Source organism: Pieris rapae, chromosome 6 (assembly GCF_905147795.1).
Source record: "Pieris rapae chromosome 6, ilPieRapa1.1, whole genome shotgun sequence".
In the NCBI taxonomy this organism is placed as follows: Eukaryota; Metazoa; Arthropoda; class Insecta; order Lepidoptera; family Pieridae; genus Pieris; species Pieris rapae.
The window spans coordinates 10,491,480-10,516,529 of NC_059514.1; the positions used below are offsets into that span (position 1 = coordinate 10,491,480).

The 25,050-nt window shown below is 34.3% G+C and overlaps 4 protein-coding genes across 6 annotated transcripts in view; 2 read left to right on the top strand and 2 right to left on the bottom strand.

Moving 5' to 3' along the window:
* Positions 1 to 8,044, bottom strand: part of LOC110991655 (1-phosphatidylinositol 4,5-bisphosphate phosphodiesterase) — a 43,790-nt gene extending 35,746 nt beyond the window's left edge. For both annotated transcript variants that reach the window (XM_022257105.2, XM_022257101.2), the window contains exon 1: positions 7,828 to 8,044. The gene's annotated coding sequence lies outside the window, so the exon portion shown is untranslated. The remainder of the gene's footprint in view (positions 1 to 7,827) is intronic.
* A 136-nt stretch (positions 8,045 to 8,180) lies between these two features.
* LOC110991694 (zinc finger protein 791) lies at positions 8,181 to 15,613 on the bottom strand. Of its 2 annotated transcripts, XM_045628659.1 has the most exons (5): positions 15,559 to 15,613; positions 14,588 to 15,448; positions 14,173 to 14,367; positions 12,828 to 13,339; positions 8,181 to 10,185 (listed from the first exon to the last, which is right to left on the bottom strand). In XM_045628659.1, exons 2-5 carry the CDS (start codon positions 15,441 to 15,443, stop codon positions 9,532 to 9,534), a joined length of 2,217 nt encoding a protein of 738 aa, XP_045484615.1. In that variant the 5' UTR covers positions 15,444 to 15,448; positions 15,559 to 15,613; the 3' UTR covers positions 8,181 to 9,531. The 2 variants fall into 2 exon arrangements, with proteins under 2 accessions (XP_045484615.1, XP_022112855.2); XM_022257163.2 differs by lacking the exon at positions 15,559 to 15,613 and having other exon boundaries at positions 14,588 to 15,532.
* Positions 15,614 to 16,303: 690 nt separating this feature from the next.
* Positions 16,304 to 18,247, top strand: LOC110991638 (chymotrypsin-1). The gene is made up of 5 exons (XM_022257082.2): positions 16,304 to 16,421; positions 16,493 to 16,721; positions 17,141 to 17,375; positions 17,601 to 17,774; positions 17,977 to 18,247. Exons 1-5 carry the CDS (start codon positions 16,370 to 16,372, stop codon positions 18,145 to 18,147), a joined length of 861 nt encoding a protein of 286 aa, XP_022112774.2. The 5' UTR covers positions 16,304 to 16,369; the 3' UTR covers positions 18,148 to 18,247.
* Positions 18,248 to 19,831: 1,584 nt separating this feature from the next.
* On the top strand, positions 19,832 to 23,589 carry LOC110991677 (chymotrypsin-1-like). The gene is made up of 5 exons (XM_022257140.2): positions 19,832 to 19,935; positions 21,032 to 21,257; positions 21,360 to 21,594; positions 21,887 to 22,066; positions 23,410 to 23,589. Exons 1-5 carry the CDS (start codon positions 19,863 to 19,865, stop codon positions 23,554 to 23,556), a joined length of 861 nt encoding a protein of 286 aa, XP_022112832.2. The 5' UTR covers positions 19,832 to 19,862; the 3' UTR covers positions 23,557 to 23,589.
* The last annotated feature ends 1,461 nt before the right edge of the window (positions 23,590 to 25,050 follow it).

Consider the following 25,050-nt stretch of genomic DNA (forward strand, 5'->3'; position numbering starts at 1 on the left):
TATAAATTCCTAGCGTTTTTTCTTCTTCTTATTTAATCTCTATCGAATTGTACGCAACTTCTTATTTTAAGATGTTAACAAGGTATTACAGTATTTAGAAATAGATTAACCACGTTTTCTGGCGATGGCCGTGACACGTGCTGATTCACGGCTTTAACGTAAACAGTGTAGCGTAAGAGCCTAAGAATTGCAAAGAAATCTCCATTTGTATAGTTTAATTGACACGATTTTAATAAAGGCCGCAATATCACAAAACAGCAAATGGGGATTTCAGGAATTATTTTGTTCATGGTACGCTTCCTCCTTCCATAGTGATGGTTCCCAAAGAGCGTTCAACAAACCACACGCTTAACAAATATCTTTCGAAATAAAAGTGGTTTAAAACGGCATCCGCCGCCGTACTTGCTGGAAATAAACGATTTGACTTTGACTTTGAAGAGATTGTACGTTTCGGACTCCCATTCCCTGGTTGCTGTCAACCTGTTTTTGGACCGTACTGGGATTTAAGATAATTTTATTATCAAAATCGAATCATGGCTCCACCTTGAACCAGCTCCAAATTCTTTTCTACATATTTTCATCACTTGGCAATGGTGTGGTGATGTGGTGAGCATGCTCTTTAAGACCATATAAATTTATTTTACCATCAAGGTTTGTGAAAGTAACAAAAGAAGGTACAAATTGCCGCGCAGCATTACTATGTAACCAGCTGTCCACTGAAATATATCGAACCAATTCCACTATAAGAAAAGAGCGTGCTAATTCTTACAAGGACCACAGCGCGCTAGCTAGCCTGCTGGCAGTGCGAGTGTCCATGGGCGGCGGTATCACTTAACATCAGATGAGCCTTCTGCCCATCTGCCTGATGTAACACAAAAAAAAATGTTTTGGCTTCAACCTAACCTAACCTTAACCAGTAGGTATTTTTAGTATATATCGACCATACTCTTAATTAATTAGTTTAATGGTGCTTAATCTGATAAATAATATCGTTCATCAAAATTAATATTTTTATGACATGATGTCACATTTCAACGGCTTAATTATTGCCATAAAAAAGTTTGAATATTATTATTAGTTTCCGAGAATGTGCAAACGTATTTAAAACTTATATTTTGTTAGTATATCTGTAGATTAGATATTTAGAAAAACTCTAAATTTGCTTAAGATGACGTTTTGTAGGTTTACTAAAAAATATACAAATAACATCCTACAAGTAATAGGAAGTGTTAGCATAATGGCTTCAGAGTGCGATCCACGAGGGCGTAGGTTCGATCTCCGGCTGTGCACCCATGGACTTTATATGTAAATCATTTGCTCGAACGGTAGAGGAAAACAACATGAGGAAACCGTCTTGCCTTAGACTCTAAAAGTCAACGGCGTGTGTGAGGCACAGGAGGCTGATCACCTATTTAGACTGACAAAAGATCATGAAATAATTCTGAGGCCAAGACCTACAGGTTAAAGACACTGGTAATCTTAAACAATCTCTTAGGCTACAGAGATGTACACAAAGATCAAGGTAGCTCCAACGATAACCGTGTGTATGCGAACTCATTCAAATGTTTAACAGGATCGCATTTAGTTTTATTGAGCTAAACTTTATTACACTGCCCCAGTAAAAGGCTGCTTGCGTTCCTTACATTACAGTTTTATAAAAACTTTCATTTTAAGCTAACTGTATTGTTTAAATCGTTTGTAGAAAGTATCGAGTAACTGCAACATATTTGCCGGTACTTAAAAGCCTCGGATATTCAGAAACTTGGCGCTTGGGGTATTCAGATATGTGACAGAGCTAACACTGGCTTATTATATTATCGCTTAAAGCTAACTCAAGCCAATTTCAAGAATTCGTGTTTCTTATATACAATGTTATAAGACAGCCAGTATTATCGGAACAGATGATATAATAATTATTTTGTTCATATTGTAAACAACTATAGAATTTTACAGAGTTTGTATGTAGTTTTATATTTAATTTAGTAAGGTGTAATTTGAGTTTTCAGTAATTTCATTCGTATCTAGGGTTACCAACTTTTTTTACAAGAAATAAAGTATATTCTGGTCTATTAAACAGTACTTTAGAAAAAAACAGTATTTTTTTAATACATATTTTTTAGACCTCGCACAACTTCGTAATTTACAATATTTTTTAATAACTTCATACGCCCTATCACACAATTATAACTGCAATAAAAATTAAAGAGGAGCTGTTTTTTATTAAATTAATAGATGCTTTGTTTCTATTCTCCTGCCACATGCGGTTTTTGCATTTTGATGAACCTTCTGGCATTGATGCCATGGGCAATGGTATCAACATCAGATGAGCCTCCCGCCCGTTGGCTCCTGTTATATACGTATAATAAAAAATGTATTATGTTTTTTTAAGTTTCAAATATAACCAAATAAGAGCTGTAATTTAACCACTAAATTAATGACTAGCTAATCATTTTGTTTTAGTAAAATTCACAGAAATGCGTATTATAAGATATAGTGTGACAAAAAATATACAAAACCACGTTTTACTGAACGTGTTAATCGTGTTAGCCATTGTATTTCTCGTTACGCTAATCGGATTCAAAGATTCGCGATGCCTCTGTTTGCATTGTCAGTGTTTGCTTTGTGAAGCACATTTTTATAACCAATGTTTTTTTTTGGTTCCGGCTCATCACAGCTTGTCTTTTATCATGAGACTGAGAGGAACGAAGAGGCGAAATGAAGACGTAATTGTAACATTGTACATCATACCAGACGAAGTATACTTACATACATATATATGGAAAACAACGAAATATAGAAAGGTGATAATGGGACTGACAAATTTAATAAACACATTGTTGCATACAATTCAATTGGAAAAATTATGTAATTAGATTACAAAGGCTGTATTAGATAAGAACACGAATTGTTGAACTATGACAAATATTAAAAAAGTCAAGGTTACTTAGACCCAGAACCACAGAGGTATTTAATGTATTATTCTGTAAAATAAATTATTTTTAAAATTATTGCGACATTATGTTAATTAATATGTCTTTTGCTTGCCAATTATTATATGTCTGATTGTGCGGTCTTTTTTAATAAGTACATTTACATTGTACCACTTTCTTTGTAAATAAAAGATTCATTACAATTGACGAACTATGTACAGTGTACACATTACAAAGATATACCTATTCGCGATCCACTATTCCAGTCGTCCGATACAGGTACAACCGATAAGGATCCATTGTGAACTCGTTGAGGCCCTTGTCATGACCCTTGACCTATTTTCCCGACAGTCTGTCTCCAGACAATAGACCTGACACTTTACAACTTCAGTAAAAATGCGTAAGGAAATGGCGTCAATTTTCTTGTTAAATTAACTTGAAAAGTTAACGTATTTATAGAACTGACGTCGATAGACTTTCCATTCAAATTAAAAGCAAACTTTATTCATTCCTTACATAATTGTATAATATATATACATATTACTACCTACTATAAGCATTTCGTATTGTTGGCGACCGCAAAAAATCGTTTTTATATCGTTCCTATAAATTAATATCCAGTATTTGGAATATTCTTTACCTATATAGTTGTAATATAACATTTGATAAAAAGTGTCCTTGTGGCAGCGTATCTTTAACGCTGGCAGCATTTCCACCCTGCATTGAGATACTTTTTCGTTGAGCAAGGAAAGCACCTGGCTCTGGGTTCACCGGTACTGCCAGGCGCCAACTTTATTCTTTAATTAGCGCCTAGCACTTCATTCATTTAATATTTCCCCCAGCCATTTGTTTTTGTGGAAGAGTATTAAAAATCAATTAGTGATTGCTAAGAATGTCATTTTCTTAAGTACCTAAACTATAATTTTCCACTATCAATATTAAAATAACGATGTGCGGTCACGCTATGTCATTGAGAAATTGTATTCATTGAATGCCAGATTATATACGTTTACATAAAAACAGGACAACCAGTAAAAGGCAGCTCCACACAAATGTCATACGAGGAAAATTATTTAAATATATATATAGAGTATACCACGTCATGAGAAAATCAAATTACGCAACATTAAATGAACTAGAACGTCTATTTGCCGAATCAAATATGTTTTCTACAACTTGTCCGCTGCAGTAGTAAATGCAATGTAGTCCATTGGTACACAGCCGGGGATCAAACCTACGGATGAGAATCGCAAGAGGCCAACGGCACTAATTTAACTCAAAACTGTGTTTTAGTTTAATAAATATTATTGTTTTTCTTTCCTCTATTTTTGTGTTTTTTGTAACGACCAATAAAATCAAGTAACATTCGTTTTAAACAAATATTTCACTAACATTAATTGTTTACAGCACATAACTATGTGAAAACATTCGAGTTCGCTAAACAATAGTGAAAAGTAAAATATACAGTTTAAACGTAAACAGGTTAAAACAAATAGGATAACATTGCCAGGGGGCACAGGATTGTTTTGCTTAAGCTGAAAGGCATAATAGGGGAGAATTGTTTTGTTTTACAATCGATTGTGAACAATATGTTATCTGGAATTTAAATAGTACTTTAATTTTATGTAGTTTGTACAACTGTGAAAAAACATTTCGTAACGATTTTAATTTAAGCTAATAAAATCGCAACATAGGAGGGGGATGTGAATATATATTCTGATTACATAAAACTTAACTAACAATTTTAAGAAAATTCTGTATCTGAACTTTACACATATTCCTACCAATTACGTTCGTAATAAAAGAAATAAGTAGACCTCGAATGTTATTTGACAGAGCAATAAAGCTGCAGCAAAAGTTTAATCCTCAAACAGATATATAATTAATTTTATTTAGTACCAATTATTGTTTTATAGTGCACACTCAGTATTACAACAGAGATTTTTCCACGGAAAAACTTATTCCAATAAAACAAGTTTCTAACTTCAGGACGTTTTAGAATGCGGCCTTTACCATATTGTCGTTGGATTGCCGCCCACGAGAGAAGTCCGTCGACTCACCCTCGATCCTTAATGAGGTCACAGATTTATTTATTCCACTCGGACCCTGGGGCGGAGTTAGTTTTGCATATTCCGTTGAATTCAACTTTGAGGACGCTTGAATAACTTATTAACGTCATGAATGCTCACATGTTGATATTATTCGAATGTGAATTCAAAATGTAACTAAGAACCTTGTTATTGTAGATGGTAAGGTTTGGATTTTTTGTTCAAACTTAGCTTATCCTTCTGTGAAACGATTTAAAAGGTAATTTTGAAAAGTGACATAGTTTTCAGAAAATTAACTGCAATAGCTCAAGAAACATTATCCCGCCGTGTCAATTATTGTAATGTATTTTTCAATTGTCCCTTAGACTAGTGGAAGAATTTGGAGGAGGCCTTCTCTCCGTCGGAGATCCGAGTATTAGTGAAAAAATAACTGATATAGACTTAGTGTAACTATAGTGTACTTGGATAAAGGCAAAAAATAGATTTAGAAATTGTATAACATACAATTATTTAAGTTATAAATTTGGTCCTACGTCTGTAGTTGCACATGTATCTTCTCAATGCGACTGGAGATAGACTACCAGGACTAGGAATTTTAATCAGAATCAACTTTTTTACCAATTTTATAAATATGATACACAAATTTTACTTCATAGCTACAATATTAAACAAAATGTCATTTTATAAGTCTACTTCGTTGCTAGATAATAAATTAATCTAAAGTAAAATATCCCTTTCATATTCATACAATGAAATGCTATTAAGATGTGGTAGCTTGCTTACACCTATTTTTATAAAAGTCGTCAATCAATTATTGATACAAAAAGACAATCTGCTTAAGTCATAATGAAACGTGAAGGTAATGGGCATTAAAGACTAATTACCTGATCTCAAGTTGGCATTGAACCACTTAACTGGATCATAGTCGATGTGGCTAGTTATCATTTCTATATCCTCATAATATGTATTATATTTCATGGTGACTTGGATTTTGATAACACAGCTAATAGTAATATAAGTTGCGTATTTATACATATCTTTCTTAATAAAATATCCAACACAATAATCTTTTATTTCCAAACAGTAGAACTAACGTGACATTACAAAAATCCCACACACAAAACCAATTCCTTCTTTACATCCGGGGCAAATAGGTGTAATGTGTCAGAATATATATTATAACCTTATATACAAGGCTTAGGCATAGTTTATTTATACCCTCGCAACTAGGTATTTCTACCTAATACCTGACCCGTATCGAGAAAGGGTAAATGTGTTAGCTCAAGAATTTAATGTACCATGATTGATCACGTATTTATACAGACGAGGGTTGTTTTATTTATATGCGTTACGCACATTTAATATCGTTTGCACGAAATTATTAAGAAAAAAAGTTATTGAGTGACGAGAACCAATTTCAATAGAATATGCACCTCGGCCAATAGACTTGTATCCAGGTCATGTAAAAAAATAACCTCGATTTCATTCAATTGATCTTTATCGTCCTAAAATTTTATTATCGTTTTCTGGGGTACTACCATATTATACTCCCCATCATAGATGGTATTACTTTTAAATGCTATGCATTTCGTATTATTTTTTATCTGCAGGCTATGGATTCCTCGTTTTAAATTCATTTAGCGTAAATGCATAAAGTACATGCCTACAAAAACTTTACAAATGGATCGCTGGATACAAAACAGATGTTTCTTGAGAATTCGTTATTCAATCTTAGTCTGAAACTTACATTACAATGTTTATTTTTGGATGAAATGTAAGATTTATTTATTTATTTGAAGCTCAACTCATAAATCAACCTACGTTAATGTAAAAAATGATGTTCACAAAATATATGTGTATTAACTATCTATATACAGCATAAATAATGCACATTCTATCAAGATAGTTCAGTCTATCTAAAAATTTCACAAACTAAAACTAGAACGTAGAATAATACCTAATACCTAAAGTTAGTAATGAGAACGTAATATGTATTATTATAACGTAACATTATTAACAGTATACCATTTATAACGATAGCGTTTTAAGGAGTGATCGCAGCCTAATAGCTAAGCGCGCCACATTTAACCCTTAGTTCAAGGGTTCAAAAGAAGTTCATCACTTTTTTATCCAAGTACTTACATATATGCGTAATTACACATGCCTAATAGGTACCATAGAGGAAAACATCGTGAGGACGCGTGGCGGGACATCAGTATTCTCTCTTCTTATGTAATTTAACAAGGCTACTACATAAAACAGGTCAAACTAGTGAACACCAAGATAGAAACGGCAAAAAATGTTTGCCTTTTAAAATTTATATAATCTTACGGTGTCCTGCCGAATGTTCCGTTTAACAATTAATCCAGACCTATACGGTGATATCGATGAAATAGTGGGATAACAAAATCTTTTCCCCCATACCCCAGGCGTGATGTGTCGGAAGGCCTTACACTTTATTACTAGCAATACGTTTGTGATAAAAGCAAGTCATATCTCTGAATACATTAATGAATAGTTTGGCAATAAAATAATTAATTACCAGTACATTATAGCGTGGATATTTATAGAATTTATGTAGAACAGTACATTGTGGTCTCATTGAATTATAATCCTAAAAAGTTGTAGTAGTAGTACTACAGTAGTAATATGTAATGATTCAATATTTAAAAGTTATTAAAACTTTAACAAACGACCACCAAATTTTATTTTAATGTTTTTGCATAAGATAGGTCATAACCAAACTTTGCCCAGCGTAAATAACAAATAAACAGCAAACGTAATATGATTGGCGATCTATTATCGTACGTATTGTCGAAACGTGACCGCTAGGTTAATCGTTTACTAACCTTATCAGAAGGCGAACGCCAATATTATCACACAAACAAGAGTCACTAAAATGCAAAACAGCACAATTTGAATGCAAGATTATGTCAAGAACTAATAAAATACGTTTTCGGACACTGTGTACATGCGCGCGAAACGACACACACGCAGCACAGACAACGCGAGTTCGCAAACTGACTGAAAGTGGAAACTGGAAAACCGATGTCTATGGTGATTGGTGACCCACGCATGCGTATTGCGCGCGGCCAAGGTCACGCCTCAACTCTACACTTTATAGGTTCACGGATTTTCAAATTCTTCAATTGACAGTTATATTTGAAATCAACTTTGTTATTATTTAATAAAAAAACGTAAAGCATAAGAAAACAATGTATATTAATGATCAAAGCACACTTCTTAAATGCCACAAACTCACTTACTAATTGATTTTCATCTTAAAAGATATACAGTAGAAGATTAAAAGCTACAATCGTATGGAATGTAACTAAAAAAGTAAGCTTACTTTTTTACAAAAATGTCATGAGTCGGTGGCACTTTGAGTATCATGTAAAAACCACTAGGATAGTAAAAAATATTTTAGTTATCTTCATGAACTAAATTGCATTACCAGTAAGGAAAACGAAGTTTTCTTTAGATACAAGATACCTTTCTTTAAAAAATCACATAAATCCAATCACCATACATTCGTAAAAAAATTTGTGCAAGTTAATGTTGAATGTCGAAGAGCACACACGAAAAACCCGTTTACGAATTTTAAAAACGATTTAAAAAAGGTACCTTACTTAACAACAATATGGATTAAGTATCAATTCTTTAAATCGAGATCGATATTATGAGACCAAATAACTTGAACAGTCATATAAAAACATTATGTAGATTGTATATAAGTCCTTCTTAGGCTATTATCAAAAGTGATCTCTATTTAAAAAATAAGTCTTGTTTTCCGTTCGCCATCTACACACCACTAGCGATAACTACAAATACTATGTAAAAAATCAGTACTTTTTATAACTACATATATAATGTAAAATTACTAATGTATTTTTTCATATTGTGTGTTAATATTATATTTTATATTAACACACAATAATATAGATTAATTTCCAGATCAGAAATCAGAAGATTTCGATAATAGCAATCATTAAAATGGTATTTGAGGCGAATTACATGTTTATGATTTACTTATCAACGTAAATCGTCAATAGTATCAAAATATAATTATATAATGATACCAGTATAGCTTCACTTATCCCTTAGTTATTTTAAAATCTGTAACTACATTTAGTTAAAAAACATTCGATATACTCTGAAAAATATGTAACATATAAATATATACCTATTATTATTTAAAAGCTATAAATAGGAAACCGATATATATTATTTATACTTATGAAAACAAAAAAAACCTTAAATCCTAATTGAACAACACAATAAACTCTAAAAAAAACTTAACAATAATTTCATTAAAAGTTAATATGTGATTTAACTGCTCATTGCTATACCGATTTCGATGATTTTAAGCAGCGAGTCGAATAAGACAACACGACGTTAACGCCGAGTAATCTTATTTAATAACTTATAACAATTAAACACTGGCTTCTATCAGAAAGCAAAAAGTAGAACCAACTATCTAAATATAAAAAAAAATGAGTACTAATTTAACATGAACTAACTACTATTTGGTGATCTCTAAACTCTAAAAAAGTTTACAAATTCTTCGCCAAGGGAATCATCATGCGATGCGTTTCAATGCAGTGCCGCTTCAACTCAACGTACTTCCTGAACTTCATATCGCAGACCAAACAGTCCAAGATAGTGTTCCTGGCGTTGTGGGCGTGCCATTCGTGATCCCACTTTTCCTTCCAGGACTTGAATGTTGTCGCACAGAACCTGCAGTTCACGCGATAATTTCGCTTGTGCTGGTTCTTAAGGTGCTTATTGAGCGTCGAGGGGAAGTGGAACTTTTTGTTGCAGCGCGAGCAAGACAAAGGAGGCGTTTTGAAATGCAATTCCATATGTATGGAGATGGTTTTTTTGGAATTGAATTTCCTCTTACACAGATCGCACTCGTAGTGAGATTGGCCGTGGAGCTTCTTGTGTTTCGAGAAGTTGCTCGAGTCGCTGAAGGACTTGTCGCACAAGAGGCACTTGTAGATGGTCAGTTTGGCGTGCTCGCGCAGATGGGCCTTGTAGGTGTCGACTCTGGAGAAAGTGGCGACGCGGCATATGTCACACACTATGCTGAGGGTCCCGTCTTCGTTAATCGGGTTCTTCGCGAGGCTCCTCTTGATGACGTGTTCTATGAGATGGCGCTTCATGTCACTTATCCTGTCGAACTTCTTCTTGCACACAATGCAAACCTGGAATGGAATGCACATGTGCACTTCGTGAACAAAATACTGCTATAAATACAAAGGCTAAGGCGGCGGTTAAATTAAATTTACCTGGCAAACACAAGCCAAGGGAAACTAAATACCCCCTAAAATTGTGGCAATAGTGCCTTGGGAAAGCACTATTGTTTTTTCTCCCACCTCTTTTAATAATGAAAATGTGTAGTGAAAGTGAATGTGATCTGTCTTGCGATCCCGCTAACCCCCGGCGCCTTTCAGTACCCGGGCTGGAAGGTGTGAAATTGGCTACCGAAGTCACCACGAAGGTGGGTACCCAGGTCCCCGTGACAGTGAATGCTACTGGTCAAAGTAAGAAATATGTACAACAAGCCTTCCATCCAAGCCTGTTTATAAGACACAGAAGTGTATCGGTTGAGAGTTTACTGCCTACTAGAAATGAGGAGAAGGAACCACAAAGCTCTCAAGAAGATACCTGCGATACCAACTTGCCTGAGTGGCAAACAACTCCAGTAAAAAGAAAGCCGAATAAAAAAAAGGAAACTCTCAAATCAGTCAAAGTGTAGCTATTTCGAATATGTTCGAAGGACTACCTCTTGTTGAAGAACCTATTCAAACTAAAGGAAAGCTGCCCAGTAATCCACCTTCAATCATACTATATGGAGTCCAAGATGTCAATAAACTAACGTAATTTCTCGAATCTGCAACTGAAAGAACCACATTCAAGTTTAAGATAGTAAACAAAACACAAATAAGAATTATTATTAGTGAAGACATAGATGTTAACAAAAAACTTATTATAGCTGTAAGTGAGAAGGGTCCCATTACATTCAACCGAAAAGAAGACAGAAATTACAGACTGGTACTAAGAAACCTTGCACCACACTACTCCACTTGATGTAATAAAAACTGAATTTGAGAAAACGGGAAACATAGTAGTTGGAGAGATTATCAATTCCAGATTTGGGCCTGATAAAAAACCTAACTCAACTTTTTTTGTAAACCTGCAACCTTGTCAGCATAATGAAGCAGTCAAGGAAATCAGACATATTTTCCACCAAATTGTTACTATAGAAGACCGAAAAAAGAGGCCAATTAAGTTCAGTGTCAATGATGCTAGCAGTATGGTCACACCAAAAACTACTGCATGAGACCAGGTCGATGCCTCAAATGCGCAGAATCACACTTAATCAAAGATTGTCCTAAAGCGGTCCGCAGTACCCCAGCAAAATGTGCCTTATGTCTCGGCCCTCACCCTGCGAATTATAAAGGTTGCGAGGTATATAAAGAAATCCTAGCCAGAAAAACCAGCGTTCGTCTCTAAGCGCAAGAAAAGCTGCTACATCACGCTCTCCCAATAATGGTTTAAGCCCAAACTCCAAACCTACAAACCAACCCACGAAGTCACCCACAAGAAATACACTTAAGAGGTATAATGAAGTGGCTGAAAGTTATTGTTCAGACCGACGTAAACCAACCATCTGTACTGGAAATCTCTCAACAATCACTGAATAACAGAATTGAGGAAATATTTATAAAACAGTCACAAAAAATTGATACAATCCTACAACAAATTTGCACCATTCTGGGGTTCTTAATACACTAGTTAACAACTTATCACAAAAATAAATAAACTCAAAATTGCTACCTGGAACATAGATGGTCAATCGCCTTAAAAAATGCGTTGATAAAAACTACTTAACAAGAATCTCCAACTCGATCGGGTATGGCACAAGGGGCTCTTATGCAATATCAAGTCACTTCTGCCTCATAGTTTCTATGGAATCCTAGAGTCTTATCACCGATAAATATTCCAAGAGAAAAGATAGATTGTACATCAGGCTTTCATGATATACTTGCCGGGGTACCTCAAGGCACTTGGCCCAGTACTGTACACCATATATACCCCAGATCTACCACGTACCCTTGGAGTCACTATTGCAACTTATGCAGACGATACGGCAATCCTAGCTTCGAGTAAACCACCCGAAGAAGCCACGTTAAAGCTGCAGCGAAGCCAAAATGAAATAAGCAACTGGTTTGATAAGTGGAGAATTAGGGTGAACACTAGCAAATCAGTACAAGTGACATTCACACTGTGAAGAAAGACATACTGTCAACCTAGGAGGAAAGGAGCTGCCTCAGAGTGATACAGTTAAATATCTTGGTCTGCACTTGGATTGACATGGCAAAAACACATCAAAACAAAACGACGTGACCATCGACAACAAAATCCTTATCTACAATCCAGTTATAAAACCCGCGTGGACCTACGGAATAAAATTATGGGGAGCTACATGCGACTCTCACAAAACTAAAATTCAAAAAACACAAAATTACATCCTTAAACAAATAAGCAACTCGCCTTTGTTTATAAAAAACGCCGAAGTACATGAACACCTGGGCATACCTACAGTTAAAGCGGAAATAAAATTGTACGCTCAGAAATACAAGACAAGGCTGGAAAATCATCCGGCCAAACCGGTGACTGGCCCAAAGGCCCCAGTAGTTGAAATAGACATGTTGGATATAGCCTCAGCATTGGACTGATAGCGCGATTTAGAGACTGCATCGTACTGGTTATACTATATTACATATTATTATAGATGTCGCTACATACTAAATATACAATCAAACATTCAATTAGAGCTTACCCGGGACATTCGCTTCTTAGGAGACTGTTGTGGATTCATAGAAAATAACCGATCATCAGCAATTTTCTGTATGACGGGATCACATCCACGAATAGTGCTATCTTCGAACATGTCCAAATTGACATCTTTCAGGATGTTATCCACACTCTTTATAGAAAGGTTGTCGTCCGAATTTAAATTGTCTACTATGTGCTCCTCTAGATGTTTCAAATATTCTTTCTCTGTGTTAAATTCCGCTTTGCAGATGTTGCAGAAGACTACGCTGTGAGTCTTTACTTTATGCTTTTCTAGTGCGTCCAAGCTTTTAAAACCTTGCCCGCAGTGAGAACAAGAGAATTTTGGACTGTGCATTCGTGAAATGTGTCGATCCAGCGACGGTTGGTCGTTATATGTTAGTGTACACTTTGGGCAGGGCAGTAGCCTATTGTGTATCGACATATGCACGCGGAGAGTATATTTAGTTCGAAGCACTTTATAGCATTTTGGACATTCCAAATCGGGGTCATTGTGCCCTGAAACATAAATAATAACTATTATTATATATATACTAGCTGCGCCCGCGAACTTCGTTTCTCCTTAATGCCTAGCCTACCATTTTAGTATCTACATACCAACACAGAAAATTTTGCTATAGGTACTACACCAGAGACTGTTCGGTTTTCCAGATTAGAATTTTTGAGAATTTTTGTCTATATGAACACAGTTCATGCCATAAGCTTTTAATTACCTAGCCTAGCTCTCACCCCTTATCGCTTTGGGGTTCGAAAGATAGATAGTAGCAGATTCTCAGACCTACTGAATATGCATAATAAATTTCATTAGAATCAATCTAGCCGTTCGAATACGTCGAACTAAAATTGTGACACGACATTTTTAAATATGTATATACAGATAAATAAAAATGCCAAGTGGCAACAGCAGTTTTAAAATTAATACAATATGATAAAAAATACACTTTTATTGGTTTACAAGGCGTTTAATAATTACAAAACTTATTCGACCCTTCAGGTACCCCTTGGCAAGTATGGTCAAAGGTTAAGCAGCACTCCATAAAAAAAATATTTGTATTTTTTTTAATACTATTATATTACTATATAAATATAATTCTATTATAATACAAATATTTTGTTTATAAGTTATATAATAACTTATAAATAAACAGTGTAAGTGAAGAAATTCAAGAGCCGCTACTCTTGTAGTATTTTATTGCTATAAACAGCCTTAACTTAAATTTTTTGCTAATTTAGTAAGACAAGTAGCAGGGTATAAAATCAAAATAAATAAAGTTACTTAGGTAAAAATGTAGAAGTTATATGAACAAATACAAATATAAATACACACATACCTAAAGCATGTTCTGTAAATTTCTCCAACGACTTGAAAGTTCTCTTGCAAGTTAGGCAGTGTTTCAATTGAACGTGGGATCTTTTCTTGTGGACACTGGCATGTTGTCGAAATGCTTTTAACTTATCAAAGGTCTGCTTGCAATTTTGGCATTGATATATCTTCTTTTTACCAACATTAGTAAATTTAAGAGAATCTGTGAAAAGAATTATACAATCATTCACTTATTAAGAACAATATTTTTCTGCGAATGAACATTTTGCTTTTTTAATTTCTTACCATTTAATTTAGTCTTAAATAATTACTATATGACAAATAGATAATCTATGCACCTACATATATATTTGTAAAGATTACAATAAAAATTAAATTAGGCAAATATTGTTACCAATAAATAGTGTTATGATAATTCTTACCTTCCATTATTTTTTTCCCACCACATTGCAGAGAAGAATCCTTAATTTGGTAAATAGTCTGGCCATTCTGAGAATTGTCTCCAGCAAACACAATAACTTTATTTTGTTTTGGCGATGCAAAGTCGGTCATTAATTGCTTTAATGCACAATTTTCCACAATAGCAATACTTTCTTTTAGAGAACAAGCATTGTCCGAGTCTCTGCATTCATCTATAACACTGGGATTTTCATGAATTTCATTTCCATAATTTATTTCCCCTGAAGTATAGTTTGTGATTTGGTTTTCACCAGAATTTTCATTAAAAAAATTTTTTGAGCTTTGACTGTTAAAATTATCATTTTGTTGGCTGTCTTCTCGCTCACGACTTGTGGATTTCCTAAATTTCTTGTGCAGAAATACAGGCTCAGCAACCTCAGCGATTTGGATATCTCCTTCTTGGCAGGTTGTGGGTGGAATTTGTAGATGCTCAGCAGTAATATAAGAAAACTGTGGTTCTTGGTACAGTGAACGACCTGGCCCACATTCCACACCTTCAGACTGGTATTCACATGGGCTAAGGTTCAACCATGTTCTATCATTATTAATATTAAATGATAGATCAGCTTCTAAAAATGCGTCATTTTGCAAAATAATTGGATTGGAAGAAGCGGGAGCTTTAGTATCAATGACTTTAAGGGCGATGTAGCCCTTATACACAGTTGTCCGTTGCTGATCTGTGTTGTTGGAAAGAATGTCGACATCAAGAAATAAATTTTTATTCGGCCCAAAGTCGTGTTCGAATGTCACACACCATTTTGGAACGTACAGAACTGGATATGGATGTTCTACGACCATCTCAATTGTTTCACTTTCCATTTACACTAAAAAAAAAATAATCCATCGTCACTGGGCCAATAAATATCGATTTTTAGGTATATTATGATTGAAGTAGGTAGTGAAAATCAGTTTAACAAATTATTAAAATACTTACGACCTGCCACCCACTATAAACGAGTTTAAAATTGAAACACTACCTTTAAAAAAAGTATGAGTGGCCTTTTGTCGGTACTAGGCGGTAGGAATTACTCTACCTTCAATTTAAATTCTTAATTCAAAATGTTAACAACTAATTCTAGCTGCTAAGGGTAGGGTTTATTTTTTAATTTGATTAGTTATTAACTTTAATATCCCATACATCGTTACAGAATATTTAATTAACTATGCATATTTTTATGTTTCATTAATAATAATATTAAATCTATTTTATACGCCATTGTCAAAAATGTAATAATTAGTAAATGTCAATATGACGTGATTGTTGCATTCATTTTGGCCCATTTCCGGTAATTATAAAAAATAGTTTGATTCAAAATATTGATGTATCGATTAAAGTATTTCGATTGTTATTTAAATAGGGATGTTAATGTGTTTCAGATGAAACTATTACATGTAGATTGCAAGCCTTTTATGTCAGTAGGTAATAAACACTATATTATATATATTATTATAATAATAGTGTATTGTAATTGCATTCTTTTGAAACATGCATATTACAATTATTATAATATGTGAAAGTCATTAGAATTAACATGCAGGGTTCATCAAACTTATCTAAATGAGACAACAATAAGTAACAACAATAAAGTCAAGGGTAAAGATTCATTAACACAGCCCTATCTCCTAGCTGATATCCATCTAAGAAATATTTTTAATATAAATATGGGATTTCTTACCATTCCTACATCAATTAAAACGAACTTATTCAAACAAGTGCTCATCTGTTCAATAAAATTAAATTCGCAATGTATATTAAAATCGCAATCGTAACGTTTTGCCTAATTTTAAAAATAGAAGGTGAATAAATGGGTTACCATAGATAATTTTGTGTTAATGTGTTTTAATAAATATATTTTACATTTTTGAAGGAGGTGCAACGGTCCAGCGTTACAATGTAAAGGATTTTTTGTCTTCTCGTATAGTGGGGGGAATAGAAGCCCCTCCTACCCACGTCAAGCACATGGTTGCCCTGGTGTTTGGTGAAAGATTTAAATGGTTGACTTGTGGTGGATCTATTATTACGCAAAGACACGTTCTGACTGCCGCCCATTGTGTTGAGCCTTACATCGATCCTCGGAGCCCAACAGGACTTAATCCGTGAGTTACATAGATATTAATTTTATCATATTCAATGATAGTTAGATAGTTACAATATTAAAAAAAACTGACTTTTAAAAATTGTTTGACTGGTAATGGAAAATTATTGATTAAAGGGAGTCTTAAGGATTAAGGGGAGGATCAGTGACATAACCAGAACATTGAGGCATGAGTCTCGCCGGAAACGTCCTTGCGCTAGTGGCGGGAAAAACCTCATCCCGACCGAGATATGATCGACAAAACAGCCAGACAAAACAGAAAGACCCTTAAGGCCAACAGCGTGATCCCATTTAAAAAATTACTTATTGCGTCTATTAAATTCTTTAATTAACAAAAATAACTGTTGATTAACTATTTTAGACCTATGGCAAAGAGTGTTGAAGTGAATTAAGTGACATAATTTGTCATTATAATTTCAGGTCATTACGAGGTTCGGTTGGTTCAAAGTACTGGGTTTCTACTAAGCACATGATCGAATTTCAAGGATTCGTCAACCATCCAAATTGGAATTCATTTACGATTAAAAATGATATTGGTATACTGATAACAAACAGAAAGATACAGTACAATGATGTCATCCAACCCGTTGCGTTGAATTTAAAGTTTATAGACCGTTCAGTGACAACTTTTGTCACTGGTTGGGGTGATTTGGAGGTAAGTTCCTGTTGTTATCGGGGCTATTTCTTTACCAGTGATGTCTAGCGATAACTCGTAAATTGCCGATCAAGTCTAGTAGGAGCAACACTTTGGATAATTTTGTCTAGGATCGGAAATATTGTCCTGCTACCACTTGTTTTTAAATATAAAATAGAATCAGTCCGAAATATGGTTGAAGTAGGTACTTTGGATTTATAAAATTTCTTTTTCTCTGTGTTACAGGTGTTTGGGCAGACACCAGATCGTCTACAGATGTTAATTACCAGTACTATAACATCTCGGCAGTGTGTGGCATCCGTGAAGAATTACACCAGCGCCACAGGAGTAGCTGCACCTCCTTATGATCCCAAAACTGAGATTTGCACCTTACTTTCTAAGGGTCATGGGATGTGTCATGTAGGCATTTATTTATACATTCCAATTTTTATTACCTTTCATTAACATTACAATAATATTATTACGATTCCAATTGAAAAATATAAAGGTATATATCGTATATTATGCTCAGAGAATATTATTAGGCGTTTCATGATTGTTAATACAAGAATATATCATATCAGGATTATATTTGTCATTACCTATTATCTTCTTTTTACAGGGAGATTCTGGCAGTGCTTTGATGACCTACTATGGACTTCGCTATCAAATTGGTATTGTGTCATGGGGTTTCCCGTGCGCACGTGGCGCTCCCGACTTTTTTACAAGAGTTAGCGCATTCGCTGACTTTATTTACGATGTTGTGAGGCCATTTTCACTGCGAATTCAATAAGATACTGCATCGACTTAAGATAAACACAATTTGTTGCTTTGTTATAAACATTAAGTGTTCGGTCAAAAAATTACGTTAATAAAAGTCTTTATTTTAAAAATGTTGTGTCACTTATATATACTATACCTTATTTGTATTATATATCCAATGCATTTTTTTAAATTAAGTAATGTTATATTATTAAAATGTATACCTACATATTTATAAAAGACACAGCAAAAAATAAAATAAAAATCCTCTTCGAAATGGCCACCTTTGGCTTTTATACAGACCTTTAATCTGTTTAGCCAAGAATCTATGGATTTACGCACTGTTTCCAAGGGACATTTCGACATACTAGTCCAAAGATATTTTAAGAGACTCAACGTCGCCCTTTGTCGTTCTTTGGAACTGTGAGCGTCACTTTATCATTTTGCTTAGGTATAGCGCTCTTAAATTGTGATTATTTTCTTAGGATATTTATTATTTATGCTTTTCACCTGCGAATCCACGACAATTTGTCCAGCAAACTCAAAGAACACATTGGGCATATAAGACTGTCACTATCCTTAGTAGAACGCACACTCGAAATGCCTAATCACTACATACGCTTTGTCCAACCGAAAGTACTTGCGAAAGAAAAAAAAAATCTTCCCAAGATTGGTACGCCATTGTAATAAAAAACACCCCAATTTCAATAGAGAAGATGGCCTGAAATTATCAAATCCCTGGCATCCAATAATATCCAAATTAAAATCTCAATACAAAAAATCCGCGAAAGTGGAGGACACCTTGAACAATTTTGGCCGGCAACGCACTCGCGAGCCCTCCGGCATTGAGAGTGTCCATGGGCGGCGGTATCACTTAAGGGGGCGTCCATTAATTACGTGAGGTGTTTAAGGGGGGGAGGGGGTCGAGTCAAATCTCATCTAATCTTACGTTGGAGAGAGGGGGGGTCTCGGCAAATATCACGCAATTTTTTTTCTGATTGAAACAAAAAAAAAAATAATGCTATTTTGGTCCATTTAATACAGATTGTACATGCTTAAGATTTAATCTTAAGCGTAATCGTAATACGATTAAGATCATTTACTAATTCATTCGAAAGAAAATAATTTCATTCATACTTTGACGTTAGGCGGCCCCTAGACCTACAATAACATTGAACAATATATTTAATTCTATAAAAAAAAACCCAAAACCCTTCTTCTGTTAGTCGATATCAAAATTTAAATTATGTTAAATAATGATAAGTTTACTATAATTATTTAACATAATACATGGCTTCAATCCGGTAAAAAAGTATTTTCTTTAAATGAGCAGATTTTACTAGAAGCTGTATTTAAAGAATTTTTCTTTATTATTACGTACTCTTATTGGATCATCCGGATTACTTAAACGTGGCCTCCTACGGGCCTTGATTGTCGGTTAGGGATTAATGGTTGATGCTTTTACGCACCAACAGGTTGGAATCCTTGTCAAAGAGCCGTATAGACACCAACTTCATCTATTGGATATGGTAGATAACTTCAGGTCAAGGTGGAGCTACGACGCTTCTCACGTATTAGGGCCGTTGGTATGTAGTAGCGGGGCCAAAGTAGCCCTACAATCTCATTCAGTCAGGGGGATAAAGGAAAGTATTAAAAGATAAAGGATTATAAATCGATATCAGAGTGCTAATCCGAGATAATTAAAAAGATATTAGATATTAATCGTTGTATAAATCGACTGTACAAATGACATTATCAAAACACAAAATGGCTTTGAAAGTGGGATTAATTGCCTTAACGCTCCTTGTTGGAAGCTTGGGTAAGTTTGTTAAATCCGAACATAAAATAAAAACAAGTCTCATGGCACTGTTTGTCTCGTTTTTAATCATCTGCGGTATTTGAAAAATATTTTAAACGCCAATGTAAAGCTTTTATAGTTGAATGTGTTTTTTTATTAGTGTACATTATGTTACCTACTACCTGAGGGGGGCTAGAGGAATGAAGAGCGTCGATTGGCTCTCCAGTCGCATTCCGTCCCCCGCACCACAGTACACATGCGCAGCAATCCCCTCCACCTATCGGCCAGCGCTAGACTTACGTGCCTATAATAATAGTTGTTAGTAGTAGTTAGTAGCGTTAGTAGTTCTACTTCTTTGGGATAAAAATAACTAAAATGCAGTAATGATTAACGATAAATATTAAAATTATACAAAAAGATTTCATTTAAATAATACAATTTGTTTGTTATAATAAGAATATAAAATATAACTAAAATAACAACAAATGAAATTTTAAGAAAAAGTTAAGATTAAAGATAGTATAAACACTCAGTATTTACGGTTAATAAAAACAAGTATAGATTTTTTTTATTTAGAAATAAAATTTGATAATATACCAGAAATAAAACAAAACGAAAAATAATATAGTTTTTTGATAATTATCAATGTAATAATTTTTAATATTTAACAATTAACCTCAAATCTATAAAAGCACTCAAAACCGTTTATTCCAATTAGGTTTATCACTATTTATTCAATATATATAGATACACTAATAGATAATTAGTAAATACTATCACCGTCGTATATGAAGTTCATCAAAATAATATTTATTTATTCACACTGTTTAATGTGTACTGTTACGAAACACGTGTTCTAAATATAAAAATACTAGAATATACATAACTTGAACATAGTTATCGATTTTTTTGCCACCTAGAACTAACTTTACGATGTAGAATTCAAATTTCAGATGTAACTAAAGAAGGAGAAACCAAAAGATATCTTCAAAAATTTCAATTTCATTATTAAGAAAATTGTAAAATGTAAATAGTGTATAATGGATAGTGTGGTTAGGTTAGGGTTAGGTTATTTATTTCCAAAACTGTATAATAATACTACATTAAATATTTGCAGCAAAACCTGCTAAAGAAGATGACATGTCTATCTTCTTTGACCACACAGACCCCGATGCACGCATTGTCGGTGGAACTGTTGCCGGAACCATCCCGTGGATGGTGGCGTTAACCAATGGATTGCTAGTTAGAAATTTATGGTGTGGTGCCTCCATCATCACAGAGAGACATTTGCTCACAGCAGCCCATTGTATTGATGCAGCTTTTAGCGAGGGTAGTTTGAGCAGGTATGTCAAGTGACCTCAGATTTTGCTGTTGATTACCAAAGTTGAAAAAGATATCACTAAACAATATTAAACATATTGAATCCAATAACAATTCGTTTTCAGTTCTCTTCGTGCTACAGTCGGCACCAATCGTTGGAACATTGGAGGAGTGCACTACGCCATTGCTAAGAATATCACCCATCCTAACTTCCTTCCCGTAACTGTCAAGAACGACATTGGGATTCTCGTCACCAGAAATGCCATAACCTTTACTAATAGTATTTCTCCTGTAACCATGAGCTTTGATATGGTCGGCAGTGGGGTCGCAACCACAGTCAATGGATGGGGACGAATACGAGTAATAATTTTTTCCTTAGATCTGTAGCTACATCTACAATCTACGGTTACAATGAATGCGGTGATATTATGACCTCATGATATGCCCTGAATCGCAGCAACCAAGTACCTATTTGAAATAGCTCAGTAACATAACCACTGAGGCTTTTGATCCAGCCAAAGGCTATGACTGAACCGAAAGCCTCATTGGAACAGTGCACTTAATTTTACTTCAACTTCCAAAGTAGTCCAACCCTTCCTTTCTTCCTTCCTTTAAACCTTCAACAATTTAATTAATGTAAATTTAAATTCAGGCTGGAGGTGCTATATCTGCTCAGCTTCTGGAACTACAAGCCGCTACTATCGATGGTCTCGTCTGTATGATTGAAGTACCACGAGTCGCTATCGAGATTGATTACCCTTCGCCTCCACCACCTGTGGAACCCCACATTGAAATCTGTACCCACCACCCTGTCGGTTATGGTACTTGCAACGTAAGTTTTTTATTGCAAAAAAGTTGAATATTGTTGACAGCAAAGAACGAAAGGTCATCTACAAAAGCACGAGTTTTCAGGAAAGCTTTTTTAGTGCAATAATGGTATAAGTTCTACAATAACAAAGATATCGTCTTCAAATTTGGAATAGTTCATTATTACAATATTACCCATTTATTATACAGTAAAGATAAGTTTATTTGTGAGTAATTTTAGTATTTTTCAAAATACAGTAGATGTATTTTTCGACTCCGATCGAAATATACCATCATGGACTTTTCTGTAGACCTTTTCAATGTGTACAATACTTAGTGCATTATTTTGATAAAACTCGTAGGGTTCAGCCTGCGTTTGCAATGTAAGCGGAAAAAATGTAATTATTTACGACATCACATTAGAAACCTCAAAAATAACAGTACTTCTCCACTATTTAATGGATGTTATTATACATATAAACCTTCCACTTGAATCACTGTATCTATTAAAAAAACCGCATCAAAATCCGTTGCTTAGTTTCAAAGATTTTAGCATACAAAGGGACATAGGGACAGAGAAAGCGACTTTGTTTTATAATATGTAGTGATAATCAATTTGATCAACACAACAAATATGATTATGAATGGCATCAATCACTGCAGTAGTATCAAAATACCAGATATCCTTGTATGCTTCGTTTATATACCTTAATTTTCAAATTTTATAAAATTAGAGGAAATACGAATGAATGGATATCCGCTAGGCACTGTTACGTAAAAATACAATAAGTAAGTAAACATATAAACCTTCACTCGTGTTAAATGTTCAAGAGATCTTCACTTTTAAAAATATCACGTTGTTTTTGTTTTTTGGCTGAGCAATAATTTGATTCTTTATTATTCATTTTAGCTCATTTAAAGCTATAAAATGTAACCAATACTTAGTATAGTTGTGGAAGGAAAGTAAATGTTATATTCAAATCGCCGAGTGCTCATGACGAAACGGCGTGACGCGCCGAATTGGCCGATGAATTCAATGTATTTTTATACGATGAAAAATTGTTGTAAAGAACAACTTTCTTTGAGTCAAAAAAGAAAGTAATAATGAATTCTCTATTGATTTTTATAGCATGGTATAATATTGTTTAACTGGTGAAATAATAGTGGTTGCTGGTTGGCTGGCTGTGACGACTAATTTACGTTTAGGATTTTATTGTTTTTGTAGCTTTAATGTAATAAACTTGTCGTCTGAAAGTATGGATAAGTGGAAAGTTATAGTCTGTAATAAGACTGTTATTTTGTTTGTTTACGCAGCGTATATGAATGATATATTCCTTAATTAAGTTAATCTAAAGTTTCTTTTTGCAGGGTGACTCTGGCAGTCCACTTCTAAGGAGCGACACCAGGGAACAGATAGGTATCGTGTCCTGGGGAATTCCGTGCGCACACGGTGCTCCAGACATGTTTGTGAGGCTTAGTGCATACAAAGCCTGGCTCGAAGCTTCCATTTTGTAATATAATCCAAAGGAAATAAATAATAATATATAAGGTAAACTTTATTTCAATCCCATTAAGACTGAAGACTGTATGCTTTTATTTACATATTTAGCAAGATCTATAGAGGACCTTAAGAAATCACAAGATATTATTAAGTCTACTAGATACATTACGTTATCTACGCTAAATTTAAGGAGTGTGTGATGTATAAGAATACTGAACGGGACTGTACGTTTATGGCGTTAGAGAGAGTTTTTGTCAAATGGAGATTAGAAAAATCAGAATTAGAAAAAGTTTATATATGACTAGTGTTAGTACTTATGTACATAAAAATAATTCTTATTTCAATGCTATTCCGTATATTCTATTAATTTTGTCTGACGTCTTTTGCTGCACTAGTAATTTTGTTGTATATAATATAATTATTCATATCTTTAATCATTTTATCCGTATTTTCCAATAATTATTATCCGTCTCATCTTTTTCAAATCCTTGTTCTTGATCTTTTTTTCTTTGTCATACTACTAAGTTTGGGTCATGGATTATCTATACGTTATCATATAACGCTTGGATGCTCTGTTGGAAATCTTTGGTAATCATCAAAGCGTCCAACAGAGTTTTAAGATTTTAAAACCACGGTTGATGTTTGTAAATAGACATTGGAAGAACTGCAACACTTTAATGGTAGTGTAATCATGGGATAGTTTAATGGTAAACAATTTTATGCGATCGGGTCTGCTGCAGTGCAAACAAAAGATGATATGTCCATTTTCTCTGATCACCCAAATCCAGCGCCTCGTCGCATCGACCAAGTTCCATGACTGGTATCACTGAAAACCGGTATATTAGTCAGGAGTCAATTGTGTGAGGCCGCTATTTCCACAGCAGCACAATATATTGATGATTCATTTATCGAGGACATTTTAAATACATATACGGTAAAACTGAATACACGTCGATATTTTTGTTGTTGTTATTTCCGTACATTAGGCTGAAATCGTTGGAACAGCGGCGGAGTTACAACTTTACGAGATGCGGCGAAATACCAACTGCTGGGCAGATTTTATTAGAACCTGTATTTTAATTATTAATAAAATAGTAATATGCTGAATCAAAGTAAATTTCATTATTATTTAATATTGTTTTTGATTGTAATCTCGGTGCTGGCCTTGACCTTGACAGCTCAGTTCGGGCTGTTTTGTGAGCGCAGGATTCCTTAACTTATATAAAATATGGCCTACAGGCCTTATTTGCCAGTTAGGGATTAATATTTGATGATTTTGCGAATGGGTTGTAATGATAGTTAGCCTAGTCAAAGTGCCGTATAGACTTTATCTTCATCCATTGGCTATGGTAGGGAGCTCTAGGTTAAGGTAGATATCGACATTCCTCACATAGTAGCCTACTAATGAGCACTCATTAAGGCAAATCAGGGGGATACAGAGATGTACGTGTACTCGTTAATAGGTTTTTCATTGAACGATAAAGGCGATAACAAATCGATATGAGAGT